Source organism: Candoia aspera, chromosome 14, assembly GCF_035149785.1.
Source record: "Candoia aspera isolate rCanAsp1 chromosome 14, rCanAsp1.hap2, whole genome shotgun sequence".
Taxonomy (NCBI): domain Eukaryota; kingdom Metazoa; phylum Chordata; class Lepidosauria; order Squamata; family Boidae; genus Candoia; species Candoia aspera.
This window is the reverse complement of record NC_086166.1, coordinates 3,801,320-3,822,716: the sequence shown is the minus strand read 5'-3', so window position 1 is coordinate 3,822,716 and position 21,397 is coordinate 3,801,320. Positions and strand designations below refer to the sequence as shown.

The 21,397-nt window shown below is 41.1% G+C and overlaps 1 protein-coding gene across 2 annotated transcripts in view; it reads right to left on the bottom strand.

Moving 5' to 3' along the window:
• Window positions 1-21,397, bottom strand: part of SDK1 (sidekick cell adhesion molecule 1) — a 369,862-nt gene that overhangs the window by 165,837 nt on the left and 182,628 nt on the right. For both annotated transcript variants that reach the window (XM_063315194.1, XM_063315193.1), the window contains exons 6-7: window positions 4,623-4,734; window positions 2,206-2,396 (exon numbers count right to left, since the gene is read on the bottom strand). In XM_063315194.1, coding sequence (XP_063171264.1) covers window positions 2,206-2,396; window positions 4,623-4,734 — 303 coding nt within the window. The remainder of the gene's footprint in view (window positions 1-2,205; window positions 2,397-4,622; window positions 4,735-21,397) is intronic.

Sequence of the window (21,397 nt, the reverse complement as noted above, 5' to 3'; positions counted from 1 at the left end):
CTCTCCTTCTTCATCAAATTCCCAGCAATGAGGAATTTGTAATGGTTGACTTACAAGTGTATAATCAGTAGAATTACATTTAACATGTTTTATCTTAAAATGTGTTCCAGACTTGCATCTTCAACTTTTCTAGTACTCCCCCAGAACTGTTCCTTCATTTTACAAAATCCACATTGCCTTTTGCCCATCAATGTCATACTCATCTTTAATATTAGTCCGGTTCCAAAAGATAAATTGTATCTAACTGGCCTTGCCAAGACCTGTGATCATCACTGCCTACTGATTTCTGGAATCATTCCCTCAGATTCCAAGGTCCTTATTACGATCTGAACTATTTCAAGTATCCTATCTCAATTATAAACGTCTACATTAAATGCCTTTCTCAAAATCATAATGTTTCTAATTTTGACCGTACTTAAAATTTTATCCCAGGGAAAGGAAATCTACACATGCAGCCTTTATCTCCAAACTTGCGATGAAATACAATGAGCAGCGTTCCTAGTTCAAATAACGCTTGGCTATCCTGGAGCTCTCTTTTAGCCAATGATTTTATTCTAAGCTACTACAGGAAATGTTTTGTTGCTCAAGCCAAAACTTGCAGAGAGCTGTATGGTGTTCCTTACTCATGTCCCCAGCATATATTTTACGTGCACAAATGGACAAGTATAATTAAGTCCTTAAGTGCTACTAAAACAGGGTTTAATAATGCAACCTGTACAAGAAGCACCTTCAGGATAGCTCAGCAAGAATTATCCCTTTTATATGAGCACTCTTGTTTTTAAAATTTTGTCTGTTTTCCTCTGGATTCTGTTCCCTTGCCAATTAAAATCTTGCAGAGCTCCTGTTTAAAGCTCCTGCCTTCCATGAATTATTCCACGGCCTGCTGTGGCCCAAATGCATACATTTAAAAACGTAACAGGCCAAGCTGACACTGGAGTGAACATTAAAAGGAGAGGGCCTTAGGGTGTCAAAGGTGCAAGAAAAGTAATCAATCACTAATTTGTTACTGACTTGTTCTTATCTGTTTATATCATGAGCTCTGTTAATAACTTTGTTCATCAAGCAGCCCTATAGAACCGAGATAAGAAATAAAGCATCACACACACAGAGGTGCAAGCTACTAATCAAAGTTGCTGTGACTTTTCAGATCTTTTCTCTCTGTGTTTGTTTTCCCAGTCTATCCGAACGCCGCTTAAGCACCAACTGCAATAGAAAAAACATTTTCTGAACCATTGCAACAGGCACGATCTGACAGTACAGCAGAAAATTAAGTGAGTCACTATAAACTTGCGGGTTGCGGGGTGGCGGCGGAATAAACTGGTTTAAATCCAAATCATAAATAACCGAAATGCGTTCCTGTTCTTTTAAAGAAAAGAGAGGCAATAATTTGAAAGAGTAAAAGGAAGGGAGAAATGGAAGGACAAGGATGGAAGTTAAAACCAACGTTCATGTAATTTGTTGTAAAGAAACAGATGCTGAGACTGAAACACACTTTTGTACGGGGAGAAAGATTCTGCTTGGCTTAAGTGTTTCAGCACACCTGAGTACCAAGGGCTGAGGTTCATGGCAACCTTCACATTTTTCTTGTAACTCTATTGCAACAGGCGGCTACCCTTGTAGAAACGGGCACGAGGAGAAAGTCCCCAAATGTCTCCCATGAATGAGCTGCTGGGTAAGCCAGACTGGTTCTAATTTCACGATTCGGAATGTGTTCTGCTTGGTCTCTGTTCACGTGTGACAGCATCTCCCCAAAGAGAGGTATGAATCCTGCTCTTCACATGTGCCAGAAGTCTTAAGACCTGGCTCTGTTCCTAGGCCTCACGTGAGGCTGTCTGTGGAGCTCCTAGTGAATGCTTTTGTTTCTGGATGTTATTGATGTAGTTTTGCCTGGGAGGACATGTTCCTTTCGAAATTATGCATCCAGGTAAATAACATAAGCCATTTTGGAGTCAGGCGGCCTTGAAATCCAATAAACAAACGAACAAACAATGTTCTAACAGAAAGAATGTCCTTCATATCCTTAATATTGGCATCCACAAAGAAGGGCGGAATTAATTTTGAAGATGCCCTTTTTTCCCTCTTTTGTTTTATCCTCTGTAGAGAAGATTGACAGGTACGTCAATGACATAGTAAAATCATCATTTCACAATTTGCTATTATACTTTGGTTCAAGACTCATAATATGAAAAAAGAAAGCAGCATTACCTAGGATAGATAGAAAGGGTTTGGCTCTTGCAGGCTCGATGGGGCTGTTTCTCAGTTGTGCCTCACAAACATACATTCCAACATCAGCTGAAGTTGGGTTTGCGATAGTAAGCCGTCTCCCCAAACTGCTAACTCCATTGATGATTTGGATTCCATTCCTCTTCCAGGTGAGACTTAATTTCTCAATGGGCCTAGGAGGGAAAAACTCATGCCTGTTATTGCCCTGGAGTACGTTATGAAGTTAACATCTTTCAACTAACTAAGGTGTGCAGAGAGCTAGCTGCTTAGAAATAAGTTCAGAACCAGCTCCAAGATCTTCTGCAAAAATGTGCACCAGAAAAGGGGCAAAAAAAAAAAAAAGAGGAAGAACTTGAATAGCCTTTTGTAACTAGATGTCCTCCAGAGGTACTGGACTTCCAACACCCATATTCCCCACCCTGGTAGAACCCACGCTGGCTGAGAATTATGAAAGTTGACATCCAGGACATCTAGAGGACATCAGAATGGGGGAGCTGCAATAGAGCCAGAGATAATCCAGGACATTTGCTGCTTGACCCATTTCCATTCCAGGTGCAGAAGGCAACTGGACAGCTGAACTCTGCTTTAATACTGGTAATAGAAAGGGATCCTCTCAGTACAGTTAAGGAGAGCAGGCTAGATTAGGGCATGTAAGACAAGCTCTATCCTCTAAGAGAGAAGAATGACTTAGTGGCTCAATAAATAAATATGGAGAAAGTTCAAGCTGTCACTACGGTCCCTGAACATCTGCTGCTCTTTTATTTTGTCCATCAGTAGGGCAGGCTCTGGCTCAAGTGTCATCCAACAACCATGTTTAATCGTAATAGTATTGTAACTTTTCCATGCTGGTGGTTTGCTTTGCCTAAGGGAAGGATGCTAAAAATAAATGCTACTCAGGGGGTACATCTGAATAGAGAAATATTTCCATTATAATTCAATTATAAATAATGTCTCTGCTTTCGTAGGAAAAAGGAATTGACTGGTCCTCAAAGCATTTCAGATTCTTTTGCAGGGTACATCTTTTCCCTCTTTTAATCAAGGCCAAATGTTCAAATTACAAGAAAAAGCATGTTCGTTCCCAGTTTTTACTAAACACTATTTTGGGTATAACAGTTGCCCAGCAATCAATGTTTTGGCTTCTCTTTTCCAAACATTTATTTTTGTCCAAAAGTGGAACAAAATAAGAAATCATGACTGGTTTTTAAAACTGTTAGCACTGTAGACACTTGTCACAAATGGTGGTCCAGATGAGGTAAATCTCTGGCGTTTTGTGTTTTATAGTAGTTCTTATATAAATAATCGATTGAATTATTTTTCCTTCCTCATCTTTGCTGCTAGAGTCAAAATGAACACCACTCAAGCATCTGTTATTCTTTGTTCAAAGGTTCTGCAAAGCAACCTGCATTTTTTAAATCTGTCTACTCCCCCCCAAAAAAGCATATATTTGGGAAGGTTGCAAAAGGTAGACTTGGCTGCAAAACTGAACAGAGGAAAGAAAGCTGTATGCGATAACAAATATAAATCTTCTAGCAGTTATGAAACTCAGATTAAACAGAAAAATATATTGATCCCTAGGTCTTTTATTATAATTCAGTCTCAGTGATAGCGTTAATTGTTAATGGGGGAAAAAAACCCTACGAGGAAAGGATTTTGTGTCTCCCAGGAGGTGTCTGTATGTGTGTGCGTGTCTTCAAGTCAGTGTTGAATCCTGGTGACTCCCTGGACAAGTCCCTGCAGTTTTCTTGGCAAGGTTTCAGAAGTGGTTGGCCCTTGCCTTCTCCTTCCTGGGGCTGACCCAAGGTCACCCAGATGGCTTCATGCCTAAGGCAGGACTAGAACTCCTGGTTTCCCTGGTCCTAGTCCTGGTCCTGGTCCAGCACCCTCACTACTAGATCAGACTGACTCTGACATTGTCTTTGAATCATACTTGACTCCTGATGACTTACATGGACCAGTCCCTGCAGTTTTCTTGGCAAGATTTCAGAAGTGGTCGGCCCTTGCCTTCTCCTTCCCAGAGCTGAGCGAGAGGGACTGGCCCAAGGTCACCCAGCTGGCTTTGTGCCTAAAGGACTAGAACTCACAGTCTCCCAGTTTCTAGCCTGGTTCCTTCACCATGACACCAAACGGACTCTCTTTTCAGCCTTTAGGGAGGGTTTTAAGAATTCAGTTGGTGTCTTATGTCTTACAAAGGAAGGTCTTTTGAAAGCCTCCTGCTATTCACCGTGTCCCCAACCCCTGGGACAGCCCTTCCCTTCTTGGGGGGTGGGGGGAGAAGCAAAATCTGCATTCCCTTCCGGAGAACTCAGTTTTGAATGCAAGAAATGTCCTTCCCTTCTGTTTCAGGCTTCACTTGTTCTTCAAAATAAGTTCTTGTTTGTCGGTCACCGTGTTTACATTACCTGCCATTGGCCACACATTCCAGGATGGCTTCATTACTCCCAGTTATTACACTTGAATTACGTGGAGGGATTACAATAACAGGGGTCACAGTGTTGCTTGAAGCATCAGCACCTGTAAGTGGGAGGAAGAAATCCCCGTAAGTGTGGGCCAGTGGGAAGTGAGTGCGAAAACCAGGAAGGAGTTCAATGTTCACATAGACCACCATTTTTGTTGAACACAGAAAGGATGAAAGGGTGATAGGATCCATCCCTATCGTTGTCTGCTCCCAGTTAGGACTGTCAGGGCTCCGGGCCATATACCCATTGTATATACCCATAATGCATACTATACTTGAAGCTTCCTGTCGCTGGAAGCAAAGCAAATTCCTTTTCCTCATCACCAAGCACTTCTATTTTTAATCAACCACTTGCTGACTTAAAGTTTTAGGTTCTTTTCATGTTTTGTTTAATCTTACTATTTCCGTGTGATTTCAAAGAGGCTGTCAGGGCCCAAGTGAGTTCTTTAAAAAGCTATTTTTTATATACACCAGGGAGCAAAAATGAAATTAACAAAGCAGCATATCACAACAATTTCAATCCTCTTTCCTTATCAGAAAAGTAAATAACCCAAATCTGTTTTTCTTTTGTGAGTCGAAATACTGTAAATAATTTAGCTTATGCAATCCTCAGTACACATTAGAAAAAAAGATGGCAAAGGGAAAAAAAATCCCTGCCAACTTAGACTTGTTTCTTTTCAGAAATTTCAGTGTGTGTATTTAATAAGTAAATTAAAATACCAATATGTTATTGCTTTGCTTCAAGCTATTCATTTGGGAAAAACACAGTATTGTTTCCCCTACATGAACGAGAGAATAATAACAGATTGCTAAAAATAAGAACGGCAATAAAAGAGTTGCAGGGGGAAGGAAAATTAAACTGCGTCTAAACCAATGAAAATCCAAAACGGCTCATCAAACACTATACATTAAGGCAGCTTAGCATTATAAAACCCAAAATTATAAGTTAATGCAATTTAGAAGTAGCGAGCGAAATCTTTCAAATCTTTCTATCACAAGCACAAACATCCATTATAAAAAAGCAGAGGGTAAAAAGAACTTTATGGTAAATGTGGTTCCCTTATGTCTTTAGTGGAACAGTATTGTAATACGGGATATACGAGGGAGAAAAACAGAAGTGTGCACATAATTGTAAGTACCACAGAACTGAAACCATCGGTGCTCTTCCCAGATTTGAAATGATCCACAGAGCTGAGAATTCGACAACCAGATGCAACTGGCGATGTTGTGTCTACGCATACATTCTCCAGCTCTGCCCACATAGCCCTACTTTCCAAGCTTCCTGTTGCTGAGAAATGCATGTCTATGAACTGTCTGCAAATGCACCTGCCCAACCCTGAGCCTGTGACACTGGATCGCTCTTTCTGACGTCAGCCTTGGAATACCCAACAATTCTCCAGAGCAGAAGCAAGCAACCCATGGCTTAGCTAGCAGGATCACGTGGCCACATTTGATTAGATTGGCATAAGGGAGCCATGCTCGTTATGGGAAGAGCCGTAAAAGAGAGCAGGGTTAAGAGGATTGGGAAAATATATTACCCTTTGCCCCTCCCACCAAGAGAAATAAATGCATGCGCTTTCAGTACAGTCGTCGTGATCTCCGTATGCTGCTGGATCCTTGCCACGCAGTGAAGATGATTAGGCTGAAAGAGAATGCTCCAGATCGGTCTCAGAACAGACTAGCATTTGTTTCCAAAGTACAGTGATAATGCTAGAACAACTGGCAATGAAGATGAAGCAGCATGATTAAAGATAAAAGGAAAACAATCACATTCACATTATATTTGAAATGGACCGATAATCTTACACATATTCATTGAGTAGCATCTTTATCTCCAAGAAAGCTTGCTTGGTTTAAAGATGTGGACTATTTTTTTTTCATATTGAATCAACTTTTATGATTTATTTCTTGCAATTTATACCCATTTTCCCCCTAGGACTGCATACAGAAGGACCTCATTTCTAGAAGTGCTTATCACTGACATCTATCTCTATTCTTACAGAAAAATATTCAATGAATGTGTGGAACCTTTCCAACTTACAGCTGTAATGCAGAGGATCTAACATAGCACTACCTTCTTAATTTTTAAACAAGGGAATGAATAGAATGGAGCAAAGCGGTACATGGTGAAAGGCCAAGAGAGAAAGTATTAATTTGGCAATGACATTTGCCTCTATCTCTCAGTTCCCAAACATTTTTTTTCAATTCTTCAACCACTTCAAAAGGAACCAAAGAACCAATGAGGACGTGTGGTGACTTCTAGCCATTCGTACTTCGAGAGTCTCTTTGTGCGTAAATAGGTAAGTAGAGAGCTGGACTGGCCGCCCTGAAATGGATATAGGCCAGGCTTCATTAGCTACTTACTTCTAATTGCAAAGAGAACAACAGTGACCAGCATCAATGCTTATTCCATTTCCATTCATCTTATGCGCTAGAAGAACCCTATTAGCAAAATTAGCCATCTGATAATGGTTTCCGAACTTGTAGAGTTAAGATGATGCTGATAAAGACTTAATATATTTCTTTTGAATCCTGGCATAACAGTAGAATAACACTAGCCTTTTATCTAATGGAGGACTAATGTACTTATATTACTAGAGTATAATATGCTGCAGTGTTCAATTATATTAAACTCATCAAAATGTTTCATGATCGGCTTACAAAAAGTCAACCAAGGGAATAGTTATTAGCCGATATATAACACTTCCTATTTCGGAAAGAATCTTATAATTAGCAGTAGACATCCAGTTTCTTTTTGACCAGAAAATATTTTTATCCCCAGAGGGTCCCATTCCCAACTGAGTTTGGATGTGCTTATAAAAATCCCATCAATTGCGTGCTGATGAGTCACTAGAGGGGGTAGAGAAGCCCAATAATGTTAAATATTCATATACAAAGAATAACGGGCAATATAGTCAGCATTATTTTCTTTGCAAATGACAACACAGGTCAGCTTTCTAAAAAATTAACTACAGCCTGAAACACTATGCTCCTGGCCCTGTCTGAAAGCCACCAAATAAAAAAAACAGTTTGTCTTTCAAAGGAAGGGAGGTGGAGATGGTCAGCTTTTATCAGTCCACGTCTACACTTTGATATAATGACCTAAATGTCAACTTTTTCATGTTTGGAAGATGGCGGTATGCTTAAACATAGGGATGGCATGGGGAATAAACTTAGCACAAACTTGGATTATCCTAGTCTTACAGAAACTGCAGTCTCAGGAGACCCCATCTTATGGCCACATCCACGGCCTAAGAAGACTGCATTACTATTGTCATCAAGAATCCATGGACTTTATCCTGGAAACCATAATGGAGTCACTATTGTCCCTATATATCACACCCTAAAACATCTCACCACAGAGATGGGGCTAGCTTAAACAGGCCCATTTAAGTCTTACGTTTCAGTTTGCTGATACTGCCTGCTGTACGAGTTTCCCAGTTTGGGAGTTCTCCTGAGTCTTCCCTTGAACTGGGAGTTGCTGCTTCTCAAATCATCATCTGGCCATGAACCCAAGCCAGAACAGAGCACCTGAGGTACAGATGTTAAGCAAACCAAGTTTTCCTATCAACTTTATTCTCTTCGTATCTAGAAGATCAGGCAAAGGGGACAAATCTCACGCTGGTGTTCCCTGTTGGCTGTGTATTTTCCTGTAATTTTCTTTATGTCTAAGGAAAGCTTCCTTGGACAATGCTGGAGAACCCAATGGCAAAAGAGGATGCCCCAGTTTGGGAAACCCACAAGGAACAGTGTGTGTGTGTTTGTGTGGCATTTTCATTTTCATGAAGAGATATGAAGTTGAACGGTGAGATTCCAGACCCACTCTCAGATATATTCTAATTTAAATGGAAAAATACATTGGCAGTATCTGGTCACAGCATATAAGGACAATAGCCAGGGATCTAAGTAATTTAGAGGACCAATCTGTTGCTAGAAAGGCCCCTGCCAAGAGGTTGCACTTCAGTGTTAGCACCTTTTCTCTGAGACTGATCTACCTCATGTGTGCCCAAGAGAAGAAAGAACACCTTCAAAGGTATGAGAAGGCTGCGTGGTCCTCTCTGACAGTTTCAACCAGTTCAGTGCTATAATGAGGGAGGTGCCTTCTTTTCATTCAGAGTCAGCTATCCAATATGCAAAATGCAGAAGAGGAGTTCTGCTTAGCAGGGAAAGAAAAGCACTGCAAGTTGCACAAATCTGACCATGGTACTTGACTCCTAAATCACGTAGGAACCCAGACCACCCCCACCACCACCCCCAAAATGGTGGCAGTGCTAGGAATGAACAAAACGGATCTCCTGTTCTTGCAAGACTTCTTCCCTTACAACTTCAGTGTTAAGCAATGAACAGGTTTAAACTACATATACTTAAATAAACCCCAATTCTGTAACATTTCCCTTCCACTATTATGTGTTGCTTTACAGCCATATCACCATGTTCTTTCCCTCCAAAACTGGATTTTCAAAAACATGAAAAATGCACTAGGGAACGAAGGGAGGGAGGGAGGGAGGGAGGGAGGAAGGAGAAGGAAGGAAGGAAGGAAGGAAGGAAGGAAGGAAGGAAGGAAGGAAGGAAGGAAGGAAGGAAGGAAACCATTAAAATAGCAAGAACAACTGTTTGCTTAAATAGAAATTTTTATTTATTTCTTTATAAATAAATAAATTATAAATAAAATTTTTATTTGCTAGCAGAACACAAATGAAGAGATGGCCTCAGCTCTTTGGACAGTTCTAGATACAGGGCAATGATTTCTACCCATGCCATTTGGGACCAAACTCTTCGCTTCAGACCCATTTTGAAAAAAAATTCAAATACTGGAACAATGTGGAAAATTAAGCCATATGTTATACCACTGTCCAGTGACAACTCAGCCGCTTTCCTCAAAAGCAGGGATGATTTCTGTTCCCTGTTCTGAACTCGCCTTCTAACAAACCTTTGCATTCCAAAGCAGTTTGGAAGTTCAGACAGCCACTGACCCAACTTCCCCTCAATGCACAGCAAGGGGCTTTCTTTCTTTTCTTTGTTTCTTCCCCAGAAATGAAGCAGCTGACACATCATCATAGCTTTTAACTTGAAAAAAATCTATTTATAGCTGTGAGACACATTTTATCAAGAGGATGTTCAGGTAACTTTTCAAATTTTTTTAAAAATATTTTTGATATCCAATACCTGACTGCCGGGACTGTGCAATCTTACACATTGAAAAGGAACCAGCCCCACCGTTGGACAGCGTGAACAATTAGCCTTTCAAAAGTTTTTTGAGGAGAAGGAACAGGCCCCGCATCCTGTCCCCAGACAAACTTGCAGGAGGGGACCAGTTAATTTAGATCATTTGCCCAGCCAGCAAACCAGACTCCTATGTTGTTCCCTCAGTGATGGGATTTGCAAAGCCTACATCATCAGTGAAACGGATGCCAAGTAGAACCCTATCGTTTAAGGGCGTATGCAAGCAAGAGAAATTACTTCCTCTGTGTCCACAAAGGTGAACATTCTCTTGTGGGGAAGGGGTGGGTGGGTTTTCTGACACAGAAAAACATCACCTCAAAGATGTCCTGCTGTACACAGAACTGTGCAACCAACCGTGATCCCCTTCTAGGATCCCACACACAGAATGGATAGACTCAGCTCAGAGCAAATGGTTCCCCAGATGGTTAGGTACTGTGAACACTGAGTAGCCACTGTTCTGCAGAGCTTCTGTAGCATGGCCTGGCAATACTGGAGCTCCTTCTTTAAAAAACCAAAACCACTGTCATCATGTTGGAGAGGCAAAGGATGTGTGTTTTCAGTATCTTTGTATCCCCGCCTGAAGGGATCTCAGTGATCCAGAGCATATGCGTAGAGTAAGAGGGCCAACCAAGGAGCCAAAGGCCATGAAATCTTTGCATCAGAGACAGTTATGATACACATACACATGTTTCTCTACAAACAAGGATTAAAATCATCCAAGTCAGATGTGTGCAACACTTGTTCCTGGCAAACAACTGAGCTGCTTGCTTCTCCCCAATATTCAGCCACCTCCATTTTGAAAGGTAAGGGAAACAATAAGAAACATATACACATTTCCTTATTTTTGAATTTAAGGAAAGTGAACTAGGAGGACCAAGGAGCGAAGGCTGGCAAATGATGCTTGAAAGAGGCATTTACGGTGCAAGTAGGGAGACAGTTCAGGATGAATGGCATCAGAAATTGCAGTGAGGCCCATAACAGCTTAACCAAAGAGATTAAGAGTGGAAAAACAGCTGATGTGTGAGATCTGCACTCAGATGCATTCCTTTTATCTAACCACATTTATTTATTTATTTATTTATTTAATATCCCGCCTTTATCATCATTATAAATAACTCAAGGCAGCGAACATACCAAATATTCCTTCCTCCTCCTATTTTCCCTACAACAGCAATCCTGTGAGGTGAGCTGGGCTGAGAGAGAGTGACCGGCCCAAGGTCACCCAGCCAGATTTCAGGCCTAAGGCGGGACTAGAACTCCCAGTCTCCTGGTTTCTAGCCCAGCACCTTAACCATTAGGCCAAACTGGCTCTCACCATCATCAGTCATCAGTGCATACATCTTTTCAAGCCCACCACTGACATTTAGTTGTCTGCCATGCTAGCTACACGATGAGAAGTCCATTATTTGCATGAGACAGCAGACATTTCTCCCATGCCCTAAAAGTACAGGAAGTGAGTGTCAGCCTTCTCCATCTTGAAAACCTCCAGTGCATGGAACCTCACCTCCCTCTGTCCCTGGTCACTGGCTCTGCTGATGGGGCATACAACCCAAGGGCTCTTGTCCCTGTTCTAACTGGAGTCCTGTAAATGGGAGCCAAGTTAGAAGAAGACGACAACTGAACAGAAATGGTTTTTGGTTGGCTTCTGAAATCATTGCTCACTCCAAAAATTAGAAAACAGCATTTTCAGCTCAGGGTCCACTATTATTAGCATCTATTTATATAACTTATATGGGAAACAAGTTTTAAAATCAAGATTTTTATGTTGGCTCCTAAAACCATGCTGTTCTCTGAAACTTTTTCTCAAACGGGAGTAGAAGTGAAAAGCAGAGCTATTCCAGAGTCATTTTCTAAGCACTTTCTAACTGAAACAATATACAGAATAGCTTAGTACAATAATACGTTGAGAAGGAAGTGACAGAAGCCTAACATCAGTGAGTTGATGTTCTCCATCCATCTGAACAAAACATTACTGTTTTTTCTCTCTTCTTCCAAGAACATAAGGTTAACAAAGATGTCTAGAAACAAAGAGATAAACACACTTCCTTCTGCACACTTACTGCATTGTAACAGCCAAGCACAGGATTATGTCACAAAAAGAGCTAAACGTTTTGATCCCGTGTGAAAGTATTGTACAGTATTACTGTAACGTGGGGAAATGGGTGGCACATTCAACCACCACCACTTCCCTTCCCTACTGGCTCTTTAACCGAGGATGAGCCCCTACCTTCACTTGCCCATTTAAACAAAGGGCATTTCTACATGAGGACTCAGTGATAGCTGGAACCCAATTCTGGACCTCCATGATCCTACATTAGCTGTATTTTAAAGCTGAGCTGATTTATGGCTCAGCTGCAATATATTTAAATTTGAAGGAAGTTTTTTTTTTTTAAATAAAATGCTGGGTTTCTGGAGACCACGTTACCATTTGCAAGAACTCTTCCTTCAACATAATATTTTTGATGTTTTATTCAGGTTTTTTTTTAAAGGTTTTGGGGTCACGTGCTTTAAAGATCTGAAAATCATCCAAAGGGATGCACCACGTGGGCGGTATAGAAATGTGGTAAATAACTAAACCCATCTAATGTATTATTTTGAACTACACCAACACTGCAAAAATATATTATCACCAAATACTTAAAGAATAGTTGTACATATTTATTCTTAAGACCTGATTAGTATTGCATCTCTTAAAATATCTCTCGCCAATATGTCACACAACGCCTTGTGTTGCCTGCAACAATCACTTGGATTTGTGATGGTTTAAAAACAGCAGGTGCCATATGGTATCAAAACATAGCAGAAAATGTAAATTAAATATAATGAGGATCGAGACAAACTATTTGCTGGAAACCTAAGGGGAAGAATAGCTATAAATACTAATTATGAACTGAAAATGAAAATTCCACTTCATAATTCAGAACAGGAGATAGTCTCTTAAATTTGACCAATCTCTGATGTCCTTAGGCCATTAAACTCCTTCAGGCACCTTGTGTAATAATAGAAAATAAAAATAATAGCACAGAAATTCAAATCGCAAGGCAATTGCTGAGATTAAATATGAAACACAATGTTAAAATGCAATCTCAGGATTATCCCAATGGTACCAAAAAATTTTTTTTTTAAACTAAATTCTGAAAGCTGGTTGTTCCTCAGAAATATGAGCAGATGGAATAAGTATCCAGCTCATAAAAAGCAGACTCCATCCATGTAATCAACTTCAAAGGTATAACAGCAATATCAGCAAATTGTTCTGTAGCGTCATCAGCAAAAGGATAATTCAGGACCTAATGAAAGATTAACTAATCCATGAAAGCTAAACAGGCTTTTGCCCTGGATACAGAACTACCGGCCACGTTATTTCCAGTATGTTCATTATTCAGCAGACGTGTTTTGTTCCAAAAACAAACAAGCCACAGAGAGGAAAAACATTTATCTGCCTCATTGACCTAAAAAAATACCTTGGTTCCATCTGGCATTTGTAGCCTGCAATATGGTGGCATTAAAATTGGCAGGGCGTGATCTCCCCCTCCCCACCTCTATGGTTTATCACATTCAGAATGAAGTAGCAAGGAGATACTAAATAAACTAAATTCTGACTTTTTGTACTGGTACCTCAAATACCTCCACATCTTCTTGGCATAGTTAACAGGAATAAATCTGGAGTTAAGTGTCAGTGGTACACAGAGAACAAAGGAATGTCAACCTCCTGCAAAAATGAGTGAACATGCTACGTGGGGACCTAACATGTAGGTCAACAAACCTGAAACTAAAGACATAACGTGAGATGTCCTTTTTCATATATTTTTCATATAAAAGTAAGATGACCTTTTTCATATAAAAGAGAAAGCAGATGTGCAGGTTAAATTATCTAAGAGGAACAAGCTCAATTGCCTAAACTGCCTCATTGAATTCCCCTTGATCACCCCAAAATCTGAAATCTCCTCTTGTACATCATAGCCTTGCCAACCCAACAAGTAGGTGTCAAACTGTCAGGCCCAGCCCAAGAACAATGAAGAATCAGTCCAGCCAAACTTCAGTTCTTTATGTGCTCACACCGTGTAGACAGAATCTGGCCAGACAAAAGCTACTCTACCTATCCTAAGGGGGAATAATCTGGGAAGGCTCCAGGGCAGGGCTACTCTGAACCTCTTAAGTCTTCCCACGTTCCAGCTCTGGGCTGCGTTGTCTCTTATCTCGCTCCCCTCCTTGGAATGTGCTCCCTCCTTCCTGAGAACCAGCAGCGTTACAGAAGTCCATCACATCACCTCCCCCTTCAGAGACACATTCCATCACACAAACTCTCCCTTGGTGCCTTTCGTCTCACAACCGTTTTCTCCAAAACTTGACTCAACACCTGTTTACAAGGCAGAACAGACCATGAATGAGTTAGGATTTTCTGGCTGGGGTAACAGAAGCAACCCTGAAAGGAAGCCAACCTCTAAGATTATAGTCCTAACCCTCAGCAGAACATCTGAGTTGGGGAGGCCAGTCATGACCCTGCCTAAATATTGGATAGGGATTAAATCAAGCACTGAGCTGCAAATCTAGATTTTGGCTTTGTGAAATTGTGGCATCTCTTCTCACACTCCTTTGACCTGTAGAAGACAACCAGCACCAGTAACAAACCTTATTTTACTTCAAAGTTACAACCTCAATATTTGTCAACTCATTAGTGTTCTGGGGGAGTGGGGAGCTGTCCAAACAACAAGGCACAGTTTATGCAAGTGCAGAAAAAAATCCTTAGGAAATAATCTGTTTCAGCAATACACTTGTTTTACTTTGAAGGCTGGATATTAATAGCAATTGCTTCATTACATGGGTGTAAAAATGCCAAGCCTCCTGCCACTCAACCCGAGCAAGGAATAGGTCAGTATACAATAAGTTGTTTATGCCTCGCTGGCTACAATCTCTGTCTGGAAATAGTTTTAATGGACCCCTTTTCTTCATCAGCAATTTGATGCAGCCAGGCATTTATGATCGCATTATCCTTCGTAGCTTGATGGATTTACCATATTATTCACAGTGAAACTGATAAAAAATTCTAATTTTTCTGAAAAGCCTCCATGACCACATACATACCTTCAGCACTACAGTTAGAAATGGAGATGGGGGAGATGCAGAAGAGAAAAATTCATATGGGGGGCTCTGCTAATGGAGACCAGAAAATGCATCAATAGCCAACACCGGGAATGCTGCAGTTGCTGAAAATTCCACATAGTTCCTAGGACGAAAACTCCAAGCAGCCAGTGGGCCAGAGTCAGCTGAGCAAACCAAAGTGTTTAAATGCTGAGAAACAATGTAAGGGCTGGACCACCAGCAATCACCCAGGCCCTCCAGTTTAGAAAGGGGAAAAACTCAACACCACCGTTTTAAAGAAAACGTGATAGACAGACAGTGTGATGGACAGATAGCCAAGTACTTATCTATCCATCCATCCTTCTGTATCACAGGCTGCCATGTACAATTCGGGGTTATTATTGGCTTTTTTCCAGATGCAAAGACTTAAGATATATTTTTAAATACACTTACAGAGAGCTAAAGAAATTAGACTGCACTTACAAAGCAGATGAAAAGCTTTTCTATTGATCTAAGATAACCTTCCATGCACAAGCATAAAAATGCTCTTAACTTGACAAGTGTTACTTTTCTCTTCTTTTCTGCAAGATCCTGACTCCTTATCTCTACCTCACCGTGCTGTTCTTTTAACTGCTTTCATTCTTATGAAGGCAGTCTTGGAAAACATAATAAAATATTTCCAATGAAGTAACAAACAGGGGGAGCTTCAGAAAACAGAGAATGGACAGCCTGCCAAGTCAACATGAAAATGGAGGAGAGAAAAGGGGAGTAACTCAAAGCATGAACTAGAGGAGATGAGCAAGAAGAGGCAATAAGCACAAATTTCATTAAGAATAATGGAAAAGAGACAGTGTTGTGAGAAAGAACAGCTAGATCGGGCTGAATTGAAACCATAACCTAAAAATGGCTTCTGAAAACAAAGTAAGTGCATAGAGCTTATAAACCATCATAAATAGTTACAACTAGTCTTATGTAAATGTATCCCAAGGATAAGCAACATGCTCTCTGTACTCACATTCTTTCCTATCCAGGTAAAATTTCCAAATTACAGATCTTCATGATGATAGTAATACAGCTGTACAGTATTTCCATATGCTTCACTATATACATTCACTACAGCTCGGGCTCCCTCCCCAATCCCAGTTATCCAGTTGGATTTCCTGACATTCAAGTGAGCTAGAATCTCCTTAGATTTAAGCTCTCAAAACAGTTCAACTACCAAGTTGACCCACCGTTTCTTACTAGGAGCAGCCCGCTGCCCTTCCATGCCCAAGCCTGTTCGCCTGGGCACCATGATGTTGCCACATACATGATGCAAATTAATGGGGCAGTCTCATCATGCACATGCTTAAAATTACACAATTCAGGTCATCTGCATGATGGCTTCATGGCCTCTGCCTGGATGGATAGGATCCTGTCTAATATTTCTATGTATGTAGCTGTGAGTCCCTGGGAGGGAGACCAGATTACTAATATAAAATAAATGGAATCGTAAATAAATAACATCTTTAAACTAGTCGCAAGACAAATGCACATCGACTAGCATGAGAAGTCATGAGCAGATAGAGTTCTCCTTAAAAGATTTGGATTGATTTGTACTATCAGATGGCATAGCACAGCGGAGCAAACATTTAGGAAAGTGGTGTGATCTGAAATAATGAAAAAAAAAATAAGGAGGCATTATATAGAAGTCAAAGGGTGAGGCCTCTTAAGTGCTAATGTCACAGGACAGAGAATTATCATGGGGACCCACAACAACCCTTCAGATGTTGGCATTTATTTTAAAGCTGAAAGACCAAAATATCTTATTGTGCTACAACGTAGGACTGGTTACCCAATGCTCGGTGGATGTGATCCAAATCACGGGGTGCCGCAAACGGAAATCATAGCAAGGTAGCAGCTGAGTAACATTCTGGGATGCCTTAATCAGTTCCGAGCTAACCAAATAAAGCAGAATTTTATTAAACGATCCAACATCTAGGAAGAGTTCTGAGGCATGAGCATATAAAATGCAGAAACATCACCTGAGCCCATACCTTCAACAATTACCCTTAAATAGTTCTTAAAAATAAGGACTAAACCCTTTCATCTGTACCAAAGATCATCTTGCAAGACACATGGTACGGCAGGCTCTTGACCTCCTCTACCTGCTACATTAATCGACTCAGTAGGGGCCTTCTCCGCTGCCCTGATTTAAAAGAAGGCAACATAGAACATCATTTGCCTATAATAGGTGAGCGCCTGTTATCGGTGGCTTCCCACTGGAGGAGTCAGGGACTCTCTTGCTCAGGGACCATGTGGGAACAAGACAAAATGCACCCACCCGCCCATCCAGAGTTCGCTGTTCGATACCACAGGACAGGAAGGAAAAGCTGCCAGAAGATCCACAGATCGGTGCTTGGTATGAAAACAGTTTTAAACTAGGCATTCCCAGAAAACAAGAACATATATGCAGTGCCACCATATGCAATCTTTGCAGCACACCTAGATCTGTGCCACGCCTGCAGCTTCGTCTCTGTTCATGAGCTGAGTTCAAGTGATTTCCCTTTTGAGACACTGAGGGTCCAGAGAGGTTGGGGGGGGGTGCATTTTCCCACATCACCCAGGCTCCCAGGTTCTTACCATGCTAAGAAACCATTATTTTGCAGGAGCTTAAAATGCAGCAAAGGGATCGTGCTTAAGTAGTTTTGCAGCCCTCTTGCGCAGAGGAAGACAACATGCAAGCAGAACCAAATCCTGCTTTTGGTACTCTCCAACTGGTTGGTTGGATGGAGAAGTGACTGGCTTATGGCTAGCTCAAGATTTCCCTCAGCATTTTGTGTCCTGCAGCAATGAAGACGACTGTCACTTTAGGCTTCAAGGTACTTTTGAAGAAATGGCGAGTGAAAACATGGGACATGTGGAAATGGCCAGGGTAGCAATTAGGATCCAACCTCTTGTATATCATCCTACCCCAGCATAGTCCCCTCCAGGAGATTTCAGAATCTCAAGTGGACAAATTGGGGGATGCTCCCAGCTGGCATACTAAGGACCGCACGCCTTCCATCCACAATGGTCTCTTCCATCACTAACATGAAGCAAGGGACGCTTCCTCAAAATCCTACAAATGATGGCGAAGCCCCTGCATCCCTCAGGCTTTCTAGACCTAGCAATATGCATTCTAGGGAGTCTCTCATACAAGTCGTTAACCCCCATTCATTTATGATCTAGGCATTATACCGAATAATTTCCCGATTATTGGGAGTGCAGAAAGCCGCCCAGAGAATTTAGTACCTCTGCCGGTCTCTCTCCTTCTGGCGCATCGGCTTTGTTAAACAGCAAAAAAAAAAAAAAAAAAAGCAAAGAGAAATGAATGACTAGATTAAGCAACCTGATAGCACACATCTTGTCTGGCTTCTACACATCATTCCATCACCCATACGCTTTTTCTGTTTCACTAAATTAGGTAAATTTGCCTTCTATTACAGGGTCTGGAAAATGGCCATCCAAAGTCTCATAGGCTGTAATATCACCATGGTAATGCAATGCTGCAGAGAAGCTGCTCATTTACTATTTCCCTGGGCCCTATTGATTTACGGTCCATTAAAGAGGATTTGGAAATGCACACAGAACAAACCTTTGCACATTCCATTCCACTGATATTAGCCATTACAATAGGTAGATCACAGGCACAATAATGAAAGAAGCATTTCCCTAACAAAAGATGTGATGATACTGGAATATTACACCACAGTCATGCTATTGTAATGTTCATCCAGAGAAACATCTGATAGATGGGTAGATATTTACATGCATGCGCACATACTCTTCCAGAGCCCTGAGATTTTATACGGTGGATATTCTAAATGCACTTGGAGAACGAGCAGAAGAAAACACATGAGCAGTTCATAAAAGCCACAAAGCTTGTGACTGCTTTCGCCCCAGATCTTCCACCCTTTGCAGGAATAGTTCGGTAAATGCATGAACCGTGTGAATATCTGACAGAAAAGAAAAATGTAACTGGGGGAAGTTTATTACACTCTACAGAATCCTGTCATCATCCTGAATTCATGGAATCCATTTTTAAAAACCCACAATTTTTTTATTAAAAATCACAGTTCATTAAAATTATGCACTGTACATGCACACACACACTGAAAAAAAAAAAGCGACATATAGTTTCCCAGTTGATCTTTGGTCAACAAGGGCGTGCTTTATAGAACAAGGTTAATGCAATAATTTACAAAGAATCAGACGAATTTTCATGAGATTTAGAAGCGACTGAAAGAGAGAAAATTGCCCATGAGGAGTGTTCCATAAAAGAAACCTTACCTTCTTAGGCTCACACCTTGAGGAAGTATTTATTCTGAAGGAGGCAGTACTTATTCGCTACTTGCTCTGCAAATCTGGGGCAGCCGCTATGAGATCTGTGAAGCCACACCAGCAGGGAGCTCAAGCACTGTATCTCCTAGATGGTCTCCTACTTATCCAAGCAAACCCACAACTTCCATCCAGTGCTCACAATGCTCTCCTACCCATGTTATGTACTGATAGAACAGTTGTATATTCATCAGGAAAGGTCAACTTAGCTTGTAAGGAAGACTCAAAACAGTCCCAGCGCTGCTGATATAGAGAAATAGGTTGTATCGGGCATAGTCCACAGGGCACAGTTTGGAGATGGGTAGAAAGGACCACTGAGAGATGATTTAAACCTTTCCTCCTTCCTTTTGCAACTTTCCCACAACAACAGAGCAAGGCAACGCAAGACACAAAGGGTAGGAAACGATGGTTGCCACATTTTAATAGAATCCAAGTGGGGTGGGGGGAGCCCATTAAGGAACAAGGAAGTAATAGGTCATTGCTTGCTGAAGCATGCACTCAATCCATAGTACATGCACATTGGGGCAAAGTGAAGACTAAGGAATTAGACGTATTCATTTCAATAGTTCCGCAATTTAATGATCTATAATTTTTTCCTAATATGGTTTTCTAATACAGAAATGATTAGTCGTATAATGAAATTCACCAGAAAATATGGGACACATACTTGAATAATGCAGCTGCTAAAAAAAAAAGGTGCCAGAATCGTAATAACACAAAGCAACAGCATAACATACGAATGTATTTTGTGCTGCCTGCTATGGAAAATAATATCCACGGTGAACTGAGCCATCAGGAATAGGGGCTCTAATTGAGAACCATCAGATAGAATCTGAGAGAACAATAGTTCTTCTGAGAACTTGGAGAATCACTACTGGCCAGAGCAGACACCACTTGGGCTAGATGATCTTGTAGTTTTATTCTGTTGCTAAGCTCAGACTATGCCATACTTCTTAGTGGACTTCTCATTCAAGTTCTCCACCCTTCATCAGGGTGGGGCAGCAGGGTGTCATCTGCTGGTTAATTCCAAACCCTAGCAACCAGAGACTGTCTCCGTGGGAACACTTTCTGATCAGTAAGGCCCCAAAGTACTTTTTGGATGATGAAGGAAGCTTCAAATGACTGTGAATGGCTGATTCCAACTTGCATGATCAGTTCAACCTTCTTCACAAATCTGTTCACCAAAAGCAGTATCAGGAAGAGCTTCAGGGACAAGGGACGACAAAATCCCAACAAAGTATTCCTTCTTTTTCTTGTATGGAATGTTCTCTCTGTGTTCACCTCAAATAGTCATGAGCTAGTAAAGAGCAGAAGACATCTGTCTCTAGATATGCAGGTGAGATAGGAAGTTTCAAACATCAGCCTCATGGTGACATCCTTTGGGTACTAGGCTTATAGTCAAATGTTAATGTTATCACTTGTCCATGATCAGAAAACTCTGGACATGAGTTCTTTGGAGCTTAGTGCCCATCAACTCCCACAGATTGCAACAGGCAGTACAGACATTACAGCAAAAACAGCCGCAGAGGGAAAAAATCTTCCAAAAACCATCTTTCTAATTTAAGAATAGCCTTCTAAATGAAATCTATGACATGTACATCAAGATACTGAGATCAAGAAACTCTGTTGGGAAGCAAGATGCAGTTTGTCTCAACAGCTTTTTTAGATTTTATGTTGTTTATTCGTTTAGTCGCTTCCGACTCTTCATGACTTCATGGACCAGCCCATGCCAGAGCTTCCTGTCGGTCGTCAACACCCCCAGCTCCCCCAGGGATGAGTCTGTCACCTCTAGAATATCATCCATCCACCTTGCCCTTGGTCGGCCCCTCTTCCTTTTGCCCTCCACTCTCCCTAGCATCAGCATCTTCTCCAGGGTGTCCTGTCTTCTCATGATGTGGCCAAAGTATTTCAGTTTTGCCTTTAATATTATTCCCTCAAGTGAGCAGTCTGGCTTTATGTCCTGGAGGATGGACTGGTTTGATCTTCCTGCAGTCCAAGGCATTCTCAGAATTTTCCTCCAACACCACAGTTCAAAAGCATCGATCTTCCTTCTCTCAG